Source organism: Lagopus leucura, unplaced genomic scaffold, assembly GCF_019238085.1.
Source record: "Lagopus leucura isolate 7727_CA_CO unplaced genomic scaffold, USGS_WTPT01 Super-Scaffold_806, whole genome shotgun sequence".
Lineage (NCBI taxonomy): Eukaryota > Metazoa > Chordata > Aves > Galliformes > Phasianidae > Lagopus > Lagopus leucura.
This window is the reverse complement of record NW_024962260.1, coordinates 9,302,902-9,322,687: the sequence shown is the minus strand read 5'-3', so window position 1 is coordinate 9,322,687 and position 19,786 is coordinate 9,302,902. Positions and strand designations below refer to the sequence as shown.

Here is a 19,786-nt window from a genome sequence, read left to right as displayed (position 1 = left end):
AAGTGGAAGAGTAGCAGTTCTCTGCGGGAAGTTGGTGCTGGGTGGACGTAGAGAGCATCAAAATGCGGATTTTAGATCTGATGGTTATGTAGAAGGAAGAAAAAGACATCTGCTAGGACTCGTGTCTGTCTGGGGCTGGTGATGCTCAGGTGTGACCTTGCCCTTTAACTACAGCTGCGTATCTACTTTTAACTGCATTCAACTTTTAACTACAAAGTTTAAAAGCATTGACCGCTTATTCTTTCTTTTCAGAGCTCTGCGGTGATTGAATAAGCGGGAGGCGGGCGATGTGAGCTGGCTTTGGCGATAGGGGGTGGGGGGACGGCGAGCAGCGCCGCCAGCGGAGTGAGGAGGGGAGAGCGACGGCAGCTGTCAGCGCACCGAACCGCAGCCGGTGCTTCTGCTTCATTCCTTGCTGGAAACGTTCCGTTCTAACCGGGTACCGCCAGAAGCCTTTTCTGCGAGGGAGAGGAACCCTACGGCTGCGTCTGAAGTGAAAAGCTGCTGCAGGTTGTGCGTGCTGAAGCTCCCTCCGTTGGGTGGACGCGCCGTTACCCGCGCTGCGGAGCCGCCGGCCGGGCTCCCGTCTGCCCCGCGGGAGGAGCGCCCGCCCCGTCCGGCCACGTGCCGCCCGGCCCCGCCCCGCCCCGCTTAAAGGCGCCGTCCGGGCCCCGCCGTCCACTCCCCTCCCTTTCCCTCCCCTCCCCGCAGCCCCTCGGCGCTCGCGGCCGTCAGCGCGGCGCCGCCATGGCGCTGGAAGCGGAGGCTGCCGGGGCTCCCCTCGGCTCCTTCCTCAGGGACTTCCCGTCCGCTCTGGGCCCGGGGGAGCCGCTGCCGTGGAGCTCGGCGTGGAGCGGCGCCCTGAGCGAGGCCGAGGCGCCGGGCGCGCTAGCCGAGTTGGCGGGGAACCTCCTGGGCGGCAGGTGAGCGCGGGGCGGGGCGGGGCGGGCGGGGCCTCTCTTCAAAGGCCCTGAGGGAGCGCAGCCGCCTCCGGGCCTCGGCCGGACCCCGCGGGGCGCTGCGGCGCCGGGACTCGGCCGGGCGAGGCCTCGCGGTGCGGTTCCCGGCCCTGGAGGGGCGGCCTGACCGCGTCCGGCTCGGCGGGGCCGGGAGGAGAGAGGGCGGGAGGCCGGCTCCGTTCTCTGTGCCTCGGTTCGGCCGCGCCGGCTGTGAGTGCTGGGCGCCTTGTCCCTGTCGCGGCCAGAGGCGGCGGGCGGTTCGCCGTGGCCGCTGTGCGCCCTGGTGCCGCTCCGCTGAGTGGCCCGCTTAAACCCGAGGGCGACAAACGCGTCAAAACCGCACTTTCTGTTTGAACGTTTTCATTTGTTTGGGAGGAGAACGGTCGGTGTTCCTCGGCTGCGCCGTGACCGAATCGCTCCACACGAAGCAGGGTCGGCACTCGGTGCGCCGAGCCGTGCGGGGCTGCCGGCCCTCAGCGCCTCGCGGAGCTGCCTGCCCGCCGCCCCTCGCTCCGGCGCGAGCGGAACGGGGCTGCAGAGATGCAGGCTGCGTTCTTCAAACCGCAGCGACGGTTGCAGTGGTGTTTCTGAGTTACTCACCTGCGTTAAGAAGCGAGAACAGGTAGAGCGCTGCTCTTGCGATACTTTCACCTCACCTGTCGCTGTTGTGTTTACGGGCGCAGCCTGCCCTGTCAGAGCTGCATTGCTCGCATACCTGCCCTGCAGCGCCGAGCAGGCAGCCTGCTTAGTGGGGCTCCTGAAGCTGGCAGGGAAAGTGTAAGCAAAGGGGGAGGTGGCTAAACAAAGCAAAACAGAATAAAAATGTAAAGATCGACTTACTTATGCTCCTTCTCACAAAAGGGACTTAGAAAACAGAAATACCAAAGGGTAGTGTTCTTACGCAACTCTGACCATAACATCGCAGTTACTGACTGAGCTGAAGGCTCGAATTTTCAGTCGGGCCAGAGAAGAAGACCACCTTTCCCATGCAGCACGATGGCTCCAGGCCCTGCAGCAGTTGGAAGACTGTAGAGTGCATTGCTGGTCTTGGCTGGGCTGTCTTACCACACCTGTATCCCTAAGGCTGCACACTTGGCTTGCATGGAAGAACCGGGTGTCTGGAGCTGACCCTCTTGCTTGTCTTTGCTAATCTAAAATGAATTATTCTATCTTCTGCAAATGTAGCTGGCACTGTGAGACAGGCAACGCTTTTGCTTCCTGACCAGGTTTAATGTCTTATCTACTGAATATTTGCAGATACTTCTACTTCGGATAATTTAAATCAAGGAAGTGCCTGCCTCATACAGAGTTAAGTACTTACATAGAACTCCTAGGAACTGGGCAAAGCAATCCTCTTGTTTTGCAGAATTTTTATTAATACTCTTCTGGCTAAGAGCATGCCTTACCACAACCTGTGAAAATGGATTGATGTGAATGAGAATTTAATTATTTCTAAACATTTAGAAATTAACCTAAAATTTTACTGTCCTGTACTGAAACAGAACACGAGATGTAATCTTAGCAGGAATACAGAAATGTTTCCTTTGCCTTGGTGGAAGCTGAAGACCATCCCATGACACAGCGAAAGAACAATGTGGGTTTCCAGCAGGCTTCCTGTTTGAGCAGACTTCACTGCAATAACAGCTGTGAGCTGCAGCTTTCCGCTGTGACCCTTCCTGAAGCATTTGCCGTGTTTCGTCTCTTAGCTGCCTCAGCATCCTGTTCGCTGTCTTTGTGCTTTGCACTGTAATGCTTACACCTGAGGCATAGCCCTGGTGTATTTGTTTTCAGCAGTTCTCTGCTTTTAGAACTCTTAATTTTGCAATTCTGATATTTTAACGTTTTTATGTGATGTTCACGTGAAGCTGGGGGAGGGATTTGTCTTGTGTCTGATTTACTCAATCTCTTCTAAGAGCAACCTTTATTATCCTCCTCTCTGAGCACTGTTACTGACCCAGCATTTAATGAATCACCCCACGCTTACTTTCTCACTCTTGGTTTTGGACAGCGTATGTTACCATGATGCACAGAGTACTGCTCTTTGCTAGGAACGTGTTCATGATCTCAGTGATCCATTTGCTTTGTGTGAACGCCTACCAACAAACTTTCTGCTTTTCATGGGACCAGTTGTGCTCAGCTGTGAAAGCAGGTGTGGATTAGCAGGAATGCCTGTTTTCAGGAACCACCGGTGTGCGCATTTGTTCATGGTTCGTAGTGTTATGGTTGGAAACCTTGATGAGATCAATGCACAAGAGGCATGTAGTGCTTTTGCTGCTTACTAGTTGATTTTGTAAATTATTAACAAATAGAGTCTAGGAATTTTGGGTGATGGTCAAAACCAGCTTGTTCTGTGTTGCAACTGAGGCCTCCAAAATAGCAGACAGGGAGCTGTTGGAGAGGGTCCAGAGGAGGGCTGCAACAATGATGAGAGTTTGGAGCACCTCCACTATGAATGCAGCTGAGGGAGCTGGGCTTATTCAGCCTGGAGAAGACAAGGCTGTGAGGAGTTCTCACGGCAGCCTTTAAAAGGCGATTATAAAAAAAGGAAAGGAATAAACTTTTTTCTTCAGGTAGATAGCAACAGGACAAGGGAGAGTGGTTTTAAGCTTAAGGAGGGAAGATTTAGATTGGATGTCAGGGGGAAGCTCTTCAGAGAAAGTGGTGAGGTACTGGAACAGGCTGCATGGAGATGTTGTGGATGCTCTGTCCCTGCTGGTGTTCGAGACCAGCTTGGATGGGGTCCTGGACAGCCTGAGCTAGTGCCAGATCTGGAGGGTGGTGGCCCTGCATGCCACAGGGGGGTTGGAGCTTGATGATCCTTGGGGTCCCTTCTAGCCCAAGCCATTCTATGATTCTGTATCTGGAGGAGAGAAACTAAAGTCACAGACTGGGGAGAAAATACTGAATACAAGCAACTATTGTTTATCGGGAGATCTTATGACCTGATGTTATTTCAGCAGCATCAGAGACCTGCTAGAGAGCTGCTGGCATTTGCAGATCTGCATTAAAAATGCTTTGCTGATGCAGTTGTAATGTGCTATAAACACACCGAGTCTGCAGTGCCAAACTTTTGCTTCAGTGGCAGAGCTGTACTGTATGTGCTCTTCTGGTGTTACAGCTACCAATAGGAGCAAAAATAAGTCTTCCCTACTGCTGCTGCCTGAAGCTAGAAGCGTTTGATGGCAGATTTAACATCTCTTTATCACACAGCCTACATCTACCTCTCTCTATAGCTTTTGTGTGTGTATATATATCTGATTATATAGATACGCTGAAAGGAGGATTGTACAGTGGCAGCCCTTTAATATTTCATCTGTAACTCTTTTTTTTCTGTGAAAAGTGGCAAGTGGTCTTCAGACAGCCACTGCAGTTAGCGAGCTCTTGTTGTCATAAAGAGATCTCCTGACGTGGCTGTGGAATAGAGCATGTCGGGGAATGTGAATTATTTTCCTCCCAAGAAAAGGGGAAAACATTCCGCAGGCTTTGTGTAAGCCTTGGGTGCTTGGTCTGTCTCCATGAGGCTCGTAGCACCCTGCACTGGATCATGCAGAGCTTGCTGCTCTGCTCCAAGAGCAGCTGTTTGGAGCCTGCCATCTGTTGCAGAATGCTGCTTTCTCAAAACTGCCACAAGCTGCAGGCACAGAGCATGACAGAAAGCCTGTGTGCGTTTGCAGGCCTCTGAAAGAAACGTAGTCGGAGCTGAGGCTTTACTCTTAATGCTTTTGTCTATTCTCAAGTCTTTAAAATGAGGCTCATATTTTACCGTGGAGTAGCTGGAGGATATGAACTCTGTGCCCCAGCCACTGGTGTTCTGATTTCAGCTGGCATTGAAGCTACAGTGCTTCATCTCCACTGTTACAACATGCATTAATTTTCGTCTAAATTTTTACTGTGGTCAAAACACACCCTTTTTGTCAGCAAAGAAATAGCCCGTAGCAGAGGAATTCTCAGGCTGTTTACCACCAGCCTGTGTGGGCTGAGGCTTCGTAATTAGAGTTGTGTGTGTCACAGAAATGGTATTGTCGTATTTCTCCTAAGGCTTTTAAGAGGATGTTGCTTCCTTCCATGAAACATACCCCACTGACTTCCCTCTTCCTCCCAACATGGTTATTTTCTCACTTAGGAAGCAACTACAGTAGTTCTTCTGATTCATGAAAACTGAACTGTGCTTGGTTCAGCCTGTCAGCAGGGTGTCCTGGACTGCTTTGAAAGGATTTTGACAAGAAGTGACGGTCTTCTTTGCTTACAGACAAAGCACTGAGATTTCTTATTGTAACTGCAGTGGGCTTCTGCTTCTGCAGTGGTTGCCATAGGTACTGCCTCTGCTCCCAGCCATTCTCCTGCTAAGTGAGACCTTGGGCTCTACACCGAAGAAGCAGTTCTTACTCATCTTTGATTATGTATTTTGTTAGCTCTTGAAGCTCAGCTTTAGGGGCTGAGATTAGAACCAGTAAACATCTAAGCTGAGTGGAAAACAGCATTGCCCTGGAGCCCCATTTACCCGAGCTTTATTAAAAAGCAGGATTACAGGCATGGTAGCACTAACACTGAGAGCTTACAAAATAATCAGGGGATGTGTTCTGTCCAGAGCTGAGGTTTGACTAGATGCGCAGGATCATGATTTTTTTTAACTGTTGTCTTCTGCTGGTCCATGCGAACCAGCTGCATTGGTTCTGTAGAGCAAACAGATTCTCAGTAAGCAGCCTTTTTCTTTTTTAGATTTGCAAAACTGTGGAGATGGACAAAGAGAAAATATGTAGGAAGTAAAGCTCAATGAGATGTATCAGTATTGAGGAATCTCTGAATTTCCTTCTAATAAACTGGGTGGCATCTGGACAAAGTTGAAGGATGTGACATAATAACTTGTAAACCTTTTCTTTGTTGCAGGCTTCCTGTACAAAGAGTTTTTACGGGGCTTGTGAATTATGGCAATAAGTACCTTGCCTTTTGGTTAAGGGTCTTCTTTGGGACCCAGTACAGCAGGCCAGGGCTTTGTAGGAAAGAAATTGTCTCTTCAAAACGTATTAGTCTTTTTTTCTTTTTTAATAGACCAAATTTCTGGCTTCCCACGATGTGGGATGACTGCAGGTAGTGCTGCAACAACTGCAAACTTGTTGCCATCTATCTGAAGTACTGAAATGACTCATTAAAGTAGGCCATCATTGCACAACATAAAAAATGCTTCTGTTAGCAACCTGCTGACTAACACAGTGCTTTCTGTTTGCTGCCATGGGAGGTGCTCATATGTGGCTGGCTGTGAGAATATGACAGAGCCTGTCTTTCAGAAACAATGGCAAAATACGTTTCAGATTGTTGTCACAGGGATCTGAAAGCTCACAGTCTTCCCCCAGCTCTTCTGCCTCTTGTCTGCGTTGAACCTCTGCAGAGCCAGTTGCTCCCACCAGTTCTTATTCCCCAGCTGGCCGATGTTTTCTGGCAGAACAACATCTTGTCCTTGATTTGCTGCAGATGCCTTAAGGTGTTATTTGCTTCGTTTGCATAATTTGTTGCTTTGTGGGCATCAAACACCCCATGAACAAAAGATAAAGTTCTTAATATGAATGTCTGCTTATTTTTCTTTGTGTCCATAAAAAATGTCTGGAATGGATGTCATGTGCTGTAACTGTTAGCGTCAGCCACAGGAGTAGAGTGAATATAGGAGTCATTTTCCAGTATCGCCCTTTGCACCTTTTTCCTTGGAGAAGGGTTTCTTTGGAGACCTTCCAGTCAGAACAAACTGAGTGTGAAGAGTTTTTTAGGTTAGTACTGAGCGTGGCTTTCCTCTCGGAGGGAAGGGAATTGGAGTCCAAAGTAACCTTTTTGGGAACCACCGCACGGAGATCCTGCTCCTGCCTGCGGTGAGGCAGTTAGCTGCAAACAGGAACTGTTGCATAGTGAGTCCCAACAGCAGGTTTGTGCTCAGAGCCCAGAGCTGAAGGTAGCCATTCCCATCTGAGGGCTCGAGAGTATGGGATACCATCTGCGGCTGAAGCACGAGGCAGCGGTTTGAGAACGTGATTCATGTGCTTCCTCCTCTTTGCCTTCTTGAGAAGGTGTTTGTCTAACTGAAGATCTTTCTAAGCATTTATACGAATAAATATCAAACATGGTTTGTTCTGCTCGTTTACTAATAAAGTTGAAATTATTGATTGAGTACATGCTCTTAATTCTGAGTTGAGGTCAACAGTCATAAACAGTGAGGCTGTAGTTCAGTCTAAACTAACACTGTTCTTCTTTCCCTTCCTTTTGTTACCGGCAGAGGTGTTTCACCACCCCTTGCAGCATCAGTGATCCACACTGCAGTTGATGAAGTTCTCCGAACAGACTTGACTAAATTTAAGAGGCAAAGTGTGGAAAGACAGGGAGAAGGCGAGGAGGAAAGATTCACCTGTAAGTATACTTTCTCCTTCTGTGGTTTTCTCAGAGGCTGTCTGTTGGAATACTTCAGTGTTTTGAAACGTTTCCCAGAATATCTGGTTAGACTGTCTGGTGAGCAGCACTGAACAGAACTTTATTTGCCCCTGCCAGGTATTTGTGGGAAGAAAGGTAGTGACGCTGGTTTTGTGGGCAAGATACAAATGTGCTGTCTGGAGCCCTGGACTTGTTGCAAGAGTTGGTTTTCTGGAAAGGGAAGAGAGTTTGTCTTTCCAAAAATAATTAACAAGTGAACGTGTCTGCAGTGCTTCCTGAATTAGTTAGTTAAGAACTTCTCACACAATGCCAAAAATCAAATCATTCAGTCTGATGAACAGTAAATTTGGATAAATTGATCTTTGGGACCAATCCAGAAATGGATTTGAGTGTCTGTCTGGAGCTTTTTGCACTATGCTCAGTGGGTCTTTACATTTTCTGCTCTGTCATGACAAAGCAGGAAAGTTGCAGGTTCTTTTCTGTCCCTTCAGCTTTTACAGCCCCATGTGTTTAAAAAGATAAAAACAGCAGCTTAAAATTTGAATCTGCTCTGCTTGGCTATGAGTTGAGCTATTGATCTCAACAAAGCTTACTCTTACACTTTCTTGTTGTTGTAGTGGAAGTGGTTCAGTAGGACATAACCCAATGTCTGGCTAATGGTATTTCAGTGCTTGTATCCAAGAGAACAATCTGTTATCCAGTTGGTTGGATTTTCTGCCTACTTGATCTGTTTTTTGTTTTTCTTTTTGAATAGGAATGCACTTCTACCACCAAACGTGGTGTGTTTCACTTACATAATATCATTTGTGTCTAGTTTGACAGACAGATTTTTTTGGATCCTGTTGGGATTAATTTTTAATGTAGTCACTTCTGTGATAAACCCATTTTTGAATGAGAGCTATGAAGTACCCGAACCTTTCCTTATCCTGAACGTTACACTGTTTTCCAGTATTGTCACCTTTCATGTGATTCTCTGGAGCCTTGCAGAGCTTGTAGAGGCAGAGTGCTGAGTGCGTGCATGTAGCTCTAAGGAAAGACACTCGAAGGAAAGACAGGGTAAATGGTGGGGCACGACTTACTGTTTTGTCTTTGTGCTGTCAGTGCTGGACGGAGAGTCGCTGCAGCGCTGCTTCTTTAACAGACTTCGGGATGTCTGCTTTGAATGGCAGAAGCAGTCGCCACCGCTGAGACCACTGAAGCGTTTCCTGCTTGTTTCCACCCATGCCATCCGTAACACTCGACGGAAAATGGAGGACCGCCATGTTATCCTCCTGGAGTTCAATCAGCTGTTTGGCTTAGCAGTAAGTCTGGACAGCGCTGGGGAGAGCAGTTCATTAGTTTTTCAACGTTGCAATAAGCACAGTGGTCTAGTGATACGTGATTTGTGAAATGGTGAGGATTTGCTGCCATAAGGTATTTATCATGTCTGTGCTGGAGCAAGTACCTACTTTGTCTGCTAGGGGCTGATTAACCTAACTAATGCCCTGATAAAGAAGGATCTTGTGACTTTAGGTTTCGTGTCGTAAGCGTTGTGGAAATATTGAAAGTTATCTGTCACTATGTTGCTGGAGGTGTGGTGTTTTTCTGACTGAGGTAAATTATGTGTTTTAATTAAAAAAAAAAAAAAGAGGAGTTAAACAAGAACAAATGCCAATAAAGAAAGCTGGAGTAGAACTACATAATTAACTCTGTACTGTTTCAATTCTAGAATTTTAGGATGTTAAATTACTAAGATCTACTAAAGAAAAGTAATTCCCCTGCGGAGTACCCACTTCATCCATTTTGCACGTGGCTTAACTGGCTTAAATTGTCCTTACCTATGCAACATCATATGGAAGAAAGCCCAGAACAGAACATTGCTTGTGTTACTGCTGTAGGAGCTATTTTATTTTTGAACATTTATATTTCTTCCTTTTTCTTCCTCCCTGGAAAAGGATGACATCGATCGTGCTTACTTTGCAATATTTGATGGCCATGGTGGAGTGGATGCTGCCAATTATTCAGCAACACATTTACATGTAAATGTGGGGCTGCACCAGGAGATTGTTAAGAATCCAGCTGAGGCCTTGAAATGCTCTTTCCAGAAGACAGATGAAATGTTTCTTTTCAAAGCTAAAAGAGAGGTGAGTGGGTAGAGGTTAATTCCCTTGTATTCAAATAACAGTAAGAACTGTTGGACAACATGGTATTATCCAGAAAATTCTGTCACTATAGTATCTTTGAATTATTTATTAAATAATGCTGCAAGAAACTGTTTGATCAAATTATTTCTCTTTTGAGGAAAAGCGAAATGGCGGTGCTTGCATGTGGGTGATCAAAAATAAGCATTAAGTGTTCTAAACAACCAGTTATTTGAGAGAACATTGCTCTCTGCCTGAATTAGGCAGTCTCTAGGTTCCATTGTCCTACTCCTTACCTCAAAAGAGATTTCATCTTCTTCCTCATTTTTCCTACCTTTAACGTAACAGGTGACAATAAGATAAAAGTGTATTCTGTAATTGTAAAAATGACCTAGAACAGGCTCTTCAGGTATTGATCTGCCTTGAATCGAGTTGGTATGATGAATGTTTTTTTTTGTCAAATCTACAGAAAGGAAGGATGGTTTATTATAATAGTGTTGGTAGTGAGAACTCTTGTTACAGCAGTAACTAATCAGTTTTGGAACTAATAGCAGAGAGGGAAGATAATGAAAAAGGCAGTATGAACTATCTGCATACTGGAATAAATAGTTTATTTCACGTGTATCTGTGTAGATCTTTATGCATCTGATGTATGTAGTACCTTTTAAAATGTACTTGAATTATGATCACAGGTCTACTGCACTGCATTTAAGTTTTATTAAATGTAAGTTTGTAGTTTTGCTATGTGTATGGGAACTGCTGAGTCACGGCCTGAACCTCTGACTGATCACCTGAGGCGAGCCATGAGTCCGCCAGAGGAGCACAGGTGAAGGCAATTCAATTCACCTGTGCTGCCGGAAGGGGTGGAGCCAGGCTGCACCTCTCCTAGACCTATTGAAGAGCTGGCTACCAGTGGGGAAGGATCTCGTCTGGAGATCCCTCCTTCTGGTGTTTTGTGGTGAGCCTAACTAAGGGTAAGCCTTCCATTTATTCTCTTTTGTTATCATAATCTACTTTGCCTAACTCTCTCGTTTATTTTGTGATTGTAACATCTTAATATCCATTGATTATACAGCTATGTAACCTATTTGTTGGATATTCACCTAACACATCCTTTTCCTTCTGTAGAGGCTGCGGAGTGGCACAACAGGTGTATCTGCATTGATCGTAGGGAACAAGCTACACATAGCATGGCTAGGGGACTCGCAGGTAATGCTTGTGCAGCAAGGAAATGCTGTGACGTTAATGGAACCTCACAAACCAGAGAGAGAGGTAAGTCTGAATCTTTGATTTGTTTTTCCTTTTGCGTGTGCTGTCAGAATCTCTCTGAAACCTTTTGGAGCCAAGCGTTGAGTTTCATGATCCGCATACTTTCTGTAGTGCAGTAGGTTTTTGAGAATGATGATTCCATCCACTCCTGTGTTACGAAAAGGCAATCTCTAATCCATGACGCCTTGAAAGTGCTGATGGTACTGGTAGTCTTAACTGAAGTTCCTATGCAGACTGTTTTTCCAAAAGACACTTGGTATAAAATGTGTATTTTGCTGTTTTTCAGGATGAGAGAGCACGTATTGAGGCTCTGGGTGGATGTGTAACCTACATGGACTGCTGGCGGGTTAATGGCACTTTGGCTGTTTCCAGAGCAATTGGTAAGCATCAGCACAGTTCAGATCAAGCTTTATTAGAATGTACCACCTGAGACTGTATAACTAAGTGACATTTTGCTCAGTGTTGTTCAAATAGTGAACCACTTTGCCATGAGGTTAGACTATGTCTATGTAACTTTTTAAATAGTTTATACCTATCTAGTCTTACTGCTTTTACCATGAGCATGGTATGCTGTTCTGTTTTACATACTGGACATGACATTCCAAAGTATTTAAACCCTTGGCTTCTTGAAGGTTTCTGACACTGTTCTCCATTGTTCTACAACAAACTTAAGGGTATTTCTTGTGTTCAAGTGGAAGAAGTAAAAAATGTTTATCCAGGCTTCTTTGTGTTTAAATATGTTGTATTTTTTATTCACTCTTGGGTACAACTTTTAAATCAGATTGCTGTGTTCTACCTTGAATTCACTATTTTTCACTGTTCCACTCCAGTATCAGATATGTCTGGAGTATGATCTATCTGTCCTCTGGGGCACTAAAAGCAATTATGGGTGAAGAACTGTTCGTACTTGAAGTAACGAAGCCTTTGTTTTGATCATTTGTCTTAGGTGATGTGTGTCAAAAGCCTTACATCTCTGGTGATGCAGATGGAGACTCGTTTGACCTGACTGGTTCTGAAGATTACTTGCTTCTAGCCTGTGATGGATTCTTTGATGCTGTCAAGCCATATGAGGTTGTAGACTTAGTCCTAGATCATTTAATGCAAACCAAAGGAGTGGGTCTCAAAGCAGCAGAAAGACTGGTGGCTGCTGCGAAGGAAAATGGATCCAATGACAACATTACTGTTCTAGTGGTGTTCTTGAGGGATCCACAGGACATCTTGGCAGACTGTCTCAGAGACACTAAGAGCCTTGAGACTGGGGATGATGCTCGGAGCTCACCCTTTAATTTCCTCAGCTGTGAGGCAGCAGCCACACAGTGACAAAATCTGCTTAATCCAGAAGGTTTAAAAGTTTGCTTAAGGAACTGCTTTCCACTGAAATAAGCCTCTAATACAATAGGCAAAATGCGTCAGGAAAAATGACAAATGGACAAACATTTAACAAAAAGGAAAGTCTCCTTTTACCGAGTTCCCATTTGTCTTTTCTTTCTCTTTCCCTCCATTCAAAAAACCCTGGAGAGCCATGGAGATTCGTACAGCTCTTTTGTCTGTGAGAGTGGAATTCTAAAACACGTCCCAGGACTGCTGCCATATCCTTCTGCCCTGGGGTGGCAAAAAGTGTATGTATAAGCTAGTGGGTGAGATCCACCATTTGTGAATTCTAAGTGAAAATTTGAAGTAATGCTTCAAAAGAGTGCTCTGTGTTCCATTTGTGATATTGCTTTGGGAACTGGGAGTAGAGAAGCTATCATGAAAGAAAAGGTTGTTACTTTGCATAGTTTGTAGGAACAGGCTTGATAGCACACCATTATGCTATGTAGGTTACTTTTGTTTTGTACCAAAGATGATGTTAAGAGAACGATATTGCCTCTTTCTTCAGGCAGAAACATTTAATTTTGTGTGTATGGAGATGGGAAAATGGAGCTGAATGCTCCAGTGGCAGAGCAAAAAAGCAACATCCCAAGCTACTTCCTGGGATGCTATGGTTAATAAACTGGAATCCAGTATTTAACTGCACTGGATTATTTCTAACAAAAGTGTTTATTGGCTGTCTGGCAGCCTGAAAAGAAAGGAACCGTATTGCTGTATTTGAGAGAGATCTTTACAAAGTTTGTGTGCTCGTTAAATATGTTCTGTTTCTACCATTTTTCTGTGTACTATAACAAATGCGATTTTTATTTTAGCTTCTGAAACTTAGAGTGGAAGATTTTTTTTTTCTTTGCAGTGTTACTTTATTTTGTTATGTTTTATTTAAATTAGAATTTTAAAATGGCATCTTTATTACCTGGTTTTAAAAACTGACTGTCCTCAAGTGCCTTAAATATTTCACACAAGGATTGCTGGCTTCTCATCATACTCTGATGAGCCAGTTTATAGTGTTTTTAAAATGTGACTTTATTTCATTAATATTAATGTGTGATGCACTTAACTCTTTCACTTTTATTAATGATTTTAGTGGGAACAGGGTTTCAAGAAAACATCTCGTTTGTTGTTGCCAAATTGCATAACGCGTGACATAAGCTTCACAGTACTTACTGTGACTTACCCCTGCCCCATGCATAAAGCTCTGGCTAGGTAATCGTGAAGTAATAATCTGATCTCATTTAATTTCATTTCATTTAAAAAGAAATACAACTTTCCGAAGAAAATTTGGTAACATAAACTAGAAACATTTCAATAATCGTTTTTTGTTACTAGATGATTGATTTTGCCATATTTCTTGGACTTTGGGAATCTAAATAACTTTTTAAGGAGATGTGAAGTTAAGGTAATGATGAAAGAGTCCTTAATGAATGTGTGTTTTGTTTTGCAACTGCTAGATCCATTACACACTAGAGCCCCTGGCCGTGTTTGCTCCTGCTTTGCTAGCCTGACTGGCAGAACTCAACAAGATCTGAAGGCTCAATGGCAAATGTGTTAGTAATTTCTATACCTAAACAAGAAGTGCTTTACATCTGGCAGCAAGATTGTATGCCTAATTTAGAAGCACATGATGTTGCAGTATGTCAGTGCTGTGGATCAAAATGTGTTGAAAAGTAATGTCTCTATGGGAGGAAATTTTAGCTAGAAGAGTTGAGATGGCTGAACAAAGAACAGTAGAGCTGTTTCTGTCTGTGCTGTCTCTGCACCATCAGCTGGTGTGGGCAGTGCGGTCCTCGAGTGACTGGAGCCTTTGTTGGGTTATTAGGGACGATGGTAGCGTTTAACACAGTAACTCTTCTGTGAGCTGCCATCCCTGTAGCAGCTCGGCCTTTGTTGTTTTGCTGTGCAACGACAGTAGCTTTTCCAACAAGGTTGTAACCACTTCCCCATCCTACATTTTACTGACCTAAAGTACGTGACTTCTTTCTGTGAGGGTAACCTAGTAGGGTAGGTGTTAATTTTTCTGTGAGCCTGCTTTAGTTCAGGAAGCCTTCTGTCTTGCATAACATAGTCACTTTGCATTTGCCATCTCCTATTGCTATGATTTCTGACCTAGATATTCAGAGTCATGCTAAATTCTGATGACCGCTGTGCCTCTTGGTGTCTTGGAAACAAAGTTATTGTTGTTAGTATAGAAAGAATAATACAGAATTGTTTGATTTCATAGCTGTCAGGTGAGGAGGAAGCTGTTCCATTCATGAAGGGAGGTGTGACATTTTGCTAAGTTCGTGATATGGTTCACTCTGAAATTGGTCAAGTTTCCCAAAACATGGAGGATGGGGGGCTGAACAAGTCAAACTCTCAGAAATGATCCTTTCATTTCAATCTCTTGGTGAAGATTTACTATACTGTAGAAACAAAGTATTCCAATGTGTACTTACAGCTGTGTGAGAATATCCAGTCAAATTTGGAGCTGGTTTGTCTGTTTTATTGGAGGCTAAGTAAAACGCACCTCTTAGAAAAGCTGTCTGCGGTAATCAGAAACCTAATTCTCAAGCTGTGCTTTAGGAGAGAAATTATGCATTCTTTCACTTGTGATGTTAATATCACCTCTAGAAGCCAGCAGCTGTAATGCACAGCACTGTTACAAGGAGTGCCAGCAGTGGAGCGGTGCTCTAGCAGAAGATAGTCCACGCTATGGACAAAATACAGAGGGTGCTACGTTTGGTATTTTAGGGTTGTGGCGTGTGTTTTTTGTTTGCTTGTTTTTTAGTTCACGGTGCTAATCTGCTACGCCTGCAGCTTCTCGTATCATCCCTCTCAAAAATCCCTGGATTTCAGGCGGTGGGTTTGATTTGCTTTTTTATTTAATTTTTGTTCACTCTCTTGGTTTCAACACATAAAAATGTTATGTAATTCGAGTGAGGAAATGATCTCACCTCTCTAGGCCTTACCAGTGTACTCAATGATACAACAGTATATTAATGCTTGTCCACCAGTTGACAGTTTGCCTCCTTGTTTGCTGATGAACGTGCATCAAAACCAATACTTGAGTCTTGCCAAAATCTCTGAAGCTGTAGAAATTAGCTGAAGCATTCAAGACAAATGTTCAATGAAAAATTGTTTTCATATTTTACTAGATTTCAGCTGGCTGTCTGCTGCATTTTTAGCATGCAGACCTAGAAAGCTGCCCCTGAGAGGAGCCAGAATCTTTGAAACGCAGCATGCTTATATTCTCACATTGTGCTTGGTTGAAAACTGGCTTTAGCCATCCTGCTTAGTGGGTATACAATGTCTCTTTTGATTATGGGTAATTCACACTTCCACCTTTCTTTCCTTTCCTACCCTGCCCTCTCTGGCAAAGAAATGTACCTGGGATAATGAAGTCTTGGTCTGACACAGATGAGATTACAATTTTAAAGATTACTTTTTTTGTTTGTTTGTTTTTCTTCCTAATACAGAAGATAGAAAGGCAGGAAGATTTTTTGAACTGAGAGAGATTAAGTAAAATCCACCCTGTAAGTGATGGAGGGGTGAAAAATAGAGAGGAATGCATTTAAGTATTATTAATGCCTATTTTAAAAAGGAAGTGGGCTGGAATATAAAGCCGTACACGTCAGTTCTTTGGCGTGAAGTACTAGTGCTTGAAAGGATTGGAAACACAGGCATTAAAAAGGCAAAACTGAGATGTGGCAGCTCTGGCTTCAAACAGTCAAGGAAGGGATCGCAGTGAAAGCATCCTGAGTGACTTACTCTGACCCCTCAGTGCTGTCTTGGAAGTTAATGCCACCAAATTAAGTTTTAAGGTGTCTTCACATGTAAAGTACTGCTAAGAGGGGGCATTGGGTGCGTTCAGTCACTGCAGCTGCTGCCATGAGTAAGGATGTGAAGCGTGCTAACGAAGTGGTGCTGCTGGTGAGCTCTCACAGGATGAGTAATTGGGCAGAGCTGGTGATTGAATCATGTTAATCACAGTGATGACTTTAATAGTGTTTAATAGACACTTATCTCAATTCAAAGTCAGAAGCGATATTGCTGTTTTTAAAAGCATTTCCAGTGCTATTAGCTTTTTGTCATGAAAAGCCAATGGAATGTCCTTTTTGCTTGTTGTTGAATATTTGTAAAAGTGCTTCTCTTGCTTTCCGAATTCTGGAGAGAAGTTAGCTGTCTGCTATGGAAAACCTGCTCTCTGTTGATAGCTTAAAGCAGCTGTCTGGGGGTGAAACTTCTGTCCCAGCAATCTTTAAAAACAAACAAAATGTGCTTCCAAAACAAGTGGCTGAGGAACATATGCATTTCTAAACAGTGTTGCATGAGAGACCGTGTCTTTAAGGAACCAGCAAATACCTTCCATTCATAGAGAGTCAGCTAGTTGAGCTGCTTGAAGCCTGAAGTAAGATTACAGCTCTGCTCTCTGTTTATGCTCATTATTTAGCTTACTGGGATTCTTGTGAATGCAGATACGTAACACACGGCACCAGACATGGTATACGTCTGTTCTCATAGTACTGAAGTATCAAGCAAACTCTTAAAGGAGAAGGTGGGGCAAATATTAGCCACAACAGAGCAGATTGCAGAGGCTTCACATGCTGTCTGTTGTGCAATTGGGCCTGTGCTGTCAGACAAAATCCCACTGGGACGTAATGGGCCGGTTCCCTTTTTTGAGGAGCAGACAATTCCTGATAACCAGAATGTGTTTCAGGAAGGGCTGAAGAGGGAGAAAAGCTTTGAAATGAGCGCTAAACTTCCTCATCTACAGCATTTGTGTATTCTTTCTAAACAAGTTTATGGCATGTTTGCAGTTGTGCTGAAAAATGATTAATTTTTCTGCCAACCTAAACTGACAGCACCTAAACCATGAGGCTGATCCTCCCTGCTTCCCTGAATCTAGCCACCAGAACAGCCAGCCCTTCTGTGGGACTGCTTCATAGCACTGGCAGCTCTAAGAGCTAAGCCCACCGCTTTGTGCTCAAGATGTGCTTGTTTCTAATAAGTTCATTGGATCTTATTGTAGGTACTTATTTCTGTTGATTTCAGCCACATCAGCTGAAAAGTAATCAAATGGAAACAGCTGAACACGTATCTGTCGTAGACACTTCTCAAAATACCTTAAAATAAGCTGGTAGACTCCCGTCATAACCTTCTATTTCCAAATAAAACAAGAAGCCAAAACCGCACAGAGAACTGCTTATGTCTTTGTTGTGTGACCCACTAGGCTGGAGCCCGAGCAGGACGAGCCCTCCCCTGGGTGTCTCGGTGTTGGTGGTTCAGTGTTTTCCAAGCAGAGCACGCTGCTGCTGGTAGACACAAAGATAAAGAAAAGACAGCTGTGTTGGCGGCATAGAAGGTGCAGCTTTTGTCAAATAGAAGAGGAGAAAATCAATAGGGAAATAAATGTTTTCAAGCTTCTTGGAATGCAAACAGTGCAGTAACAACCTAGGAGAGTTTGCCGTGGACTGACAGCTTAAAACCTCAGCAGACGAATTTGGCTGCTTTGTAGTATTTTGCTTTATTTTGTTAACAAACTCCTCTCAGTCTTACGTGCTTTTTAGTCTGAAGAGAGAAAAAATATTCAGCTGCTTAGAAAGTTACATTTATCTGGGCTTTGTGACCACTCTACTGGAGAGAATATTCAGTAATTGTATTCTAAACGATTAGCCTGATTCCCGTGAGATATTAATATATCAAGTAATGAACACAGTAGAGATAAAATGTTTCTGGGTATCCATGCACAAAAACCATGATCTAGTGGATCACTTCCTGATTTATTATCATCTATGTGGCAGTGCCTTCAGCACATGGAGGGTTTGTCGCTTTAGCAGATGGACCTTGAAGGTGTGATCGTTGCTCCCAGTAGGAAGTGTTTATCCTTTTATGTAAGGGATGATTGTTTCTTTTGGATGTGTAAAGGCAAAGAGAAACTAGAGAGATCTTAAGGGGACCTTTTCAGGAAATGAGATGCAGCAGCTCCTCTTCCTCATGTTGCTCTTTCTAGTGTTAAAAGACATTCTAATAATGATGATGAATCCTGCTGTCTTTTATTTCTTTTTTTCCTCACCTTCAGTGTGTTTGAAGGACATCCTGTTTAGTAATAGACAGATGTTTATTTTGTTGTGGGTTAAAATTTTACGTTGACAAAAGAGGATATTGCATTTCTTACTTCCTCTTCTGAAAGCCAGTCCTGCTATCTTCCTTCTTCCCAGTTTTCCTTTTCTTCTACCTCTTACAGCCTCTTCCAGTGTCAGTCCTCCACTGCCTTGTCCCCCTCCCAGAAAACCACTGCTTAATCAAAAAACAATATTGGCTGTTAAATCAATTTGATTGCCTTTTTGTAATTTTAATTTTGTCTGTGTTATAGTGAATGTGGTCTGATCTTTGGAGGCCTGCAACACCAAGAGTATAGAAGGTACCATGTCAGCTAGGAAGGTATGAGACTAGAACAACTCGTACTTTTGGCATTGCCCAGTACTGGCTGGTTAAGAAGAAAATCCTGCTATTTGCATGCTATTTCCTAGGAATAATTGAGCTTTTTTTCAGGTAAGAGTAGCTCTTGTCCCAGATACAGGGCTTGAGAGACTTTCTAGTCTCCGGTTTCTGCTCCTGCAGGCTGTTGGTGTTTTCACCCTTTGCACTGTGTTTAAAGGAGGCTTCTGAGTTTCTCCACTGCTTCAGTGCTCTCTGTTTCCTGCCCTAGTTGGTTTAGCAGACAGGCTGGTAACTGCAGCATGGCACGTGGTTAACCAACCTCTCTGTCAGAGTACCTCCTCAACATCTGCTCTATTATAGCTTCAATCCTTCGCTTATTTAGAAATTGAATTTCTAAGTAACTACTCCTGCTGACACAAAAACATGTCCTTATCAGTATTAAAATAGTCCACAAGCAGAACTGTTGCTTTAGGCACATTTCTTGCCACTGTGTTGGCTAATGAACCTTGAATGAAAGTGAAATGGCCAGTGAATTTGAAGTAGGAGCTGTTAAGCAAGTGTTGTAGAGCTGTAGTCTTTATTTATTTTGTATATTAATCTGCACTTGTGACACAGAGCAGAAAAGCTGCAGCACAGCAGATTCTATAAGCTGTGACTTAACCAGTTTCTAGTATCTTAAAACTCTTTATTTAAACTGAGTGGTTCTGCACGCAGGTCAGAAACCTGTTGTCATTGATCCTTACATGCTGTGCGTATCGTGTGTTTGTTTATACAGATTGTTCTAACAGCACTTGTGTGTATTGTGCTACATCACCATATTTTATATATATTTGTATGTATGTATGGCGTGAGGTTTAATTGTTGGGGTTTTTTTGTATTGTCACTTTTGTATTCACACAGTGCCTCATGTATCTACTTGCATATGTCAAGAAATTGCTTCAAAGCAGTGACTGGAAACAAGCGAGGAGAAGAGCTTTTTGCTGTGGGATTTGATGTTTCTGAGGTGTTAATAAAGCATACTGATTTCAAGTGTCGTTTGTTTCTTTTTTCAGTGTATTTTTTTCATTTTTGTCCTTCAAGTAACTCGATGCACAGTGGTCATATTGCATTATCTTTGAGGGATCTTTCTGTCATACTGATGATCATCACCAAGTCCTTTCTTCCATGGGGTCTTTACAGGAGGAGAGACTAGCAGAAGTACTAGAAGGAAATAAGCCTGAGGATCACAGAGGATGCTTA

At 43.7% G+C, this 19,786-nt stretch overlaps 1 protein-coding gene across 3 annotated transcripts; it reads left to right on the top strand.

Annotated features, from left to right (window-relative positions):
* The first annotated feature begins 747 nt into the window (after nt 1-747).
* On the top strand, nt 748-19,576 carry PPM1F (protein phosphatase, Mg2+/Mn2+ dependent 1F). 3 transcript variants are annotated; one of them, XM_042865715.1, is made up of 9 exons: nt 748-923; nt 7,219-7,349; nt 8,472-8,671; nt 9,305-9,493; nt 10,619-10,762; nt 11,046-11,139; nt 11,706-12,378; nt 18,480-18,547; nt 19,448-19,576. In XM_042865715.1, exons 1-7 carry the CDS (start codon nt 748-750, stop codon nt 12,077-12,079), a joined length of 1,308 nt encoding a protein of 435 aa, XP_042721649.1. In that variant the 3' UTR covers nt 12,080-12,378; nt 18,480-18,547; nt 19,448-19,576. The 3 variants fall into 3 exon arrangements, with proteins under 3 accessions (XP_042721649.1, XP_042721650.1, XP_042721648.1); XM_042865716.1 differs by having other exon boundaries at nt 11,706-11,830; nt 18,480-19,576; XM_042865714.1 differs by having other exon boundaries at nt 18,480-19,576.
* Nucleotides 19,577-19,786: the final 210 nt, after the last annotated feature.

What these genes read in the sequence shown, in the direction of transcription:
- PPM1F (XM_042865715.1), top strand. Translation starts at nt 748, where the DNA reads ATGGCGCTGGAAGCGGAGGCTGCCGGGGCTCCCCTCGGCTCCTTCCTC. An exon ending in CGAGGAGGAAAGATTCACCT is followed by an intron (nt 7,350 to 8,471) that starts GTAAGTATACTT and finishes TTGTGCTGTCAG; the next exon opens with TGCTGGACGGAGAGTCGCTG. An exon ending in ATCAGCTGTTTGGCTTAGCA is followed by an intron (nt 8,672 to 9,304) that starts GTAAGTCTGGAC and finishes TCCCTGGAAAAG; the next exon opens with GATGACATCGATCGTGCTTA.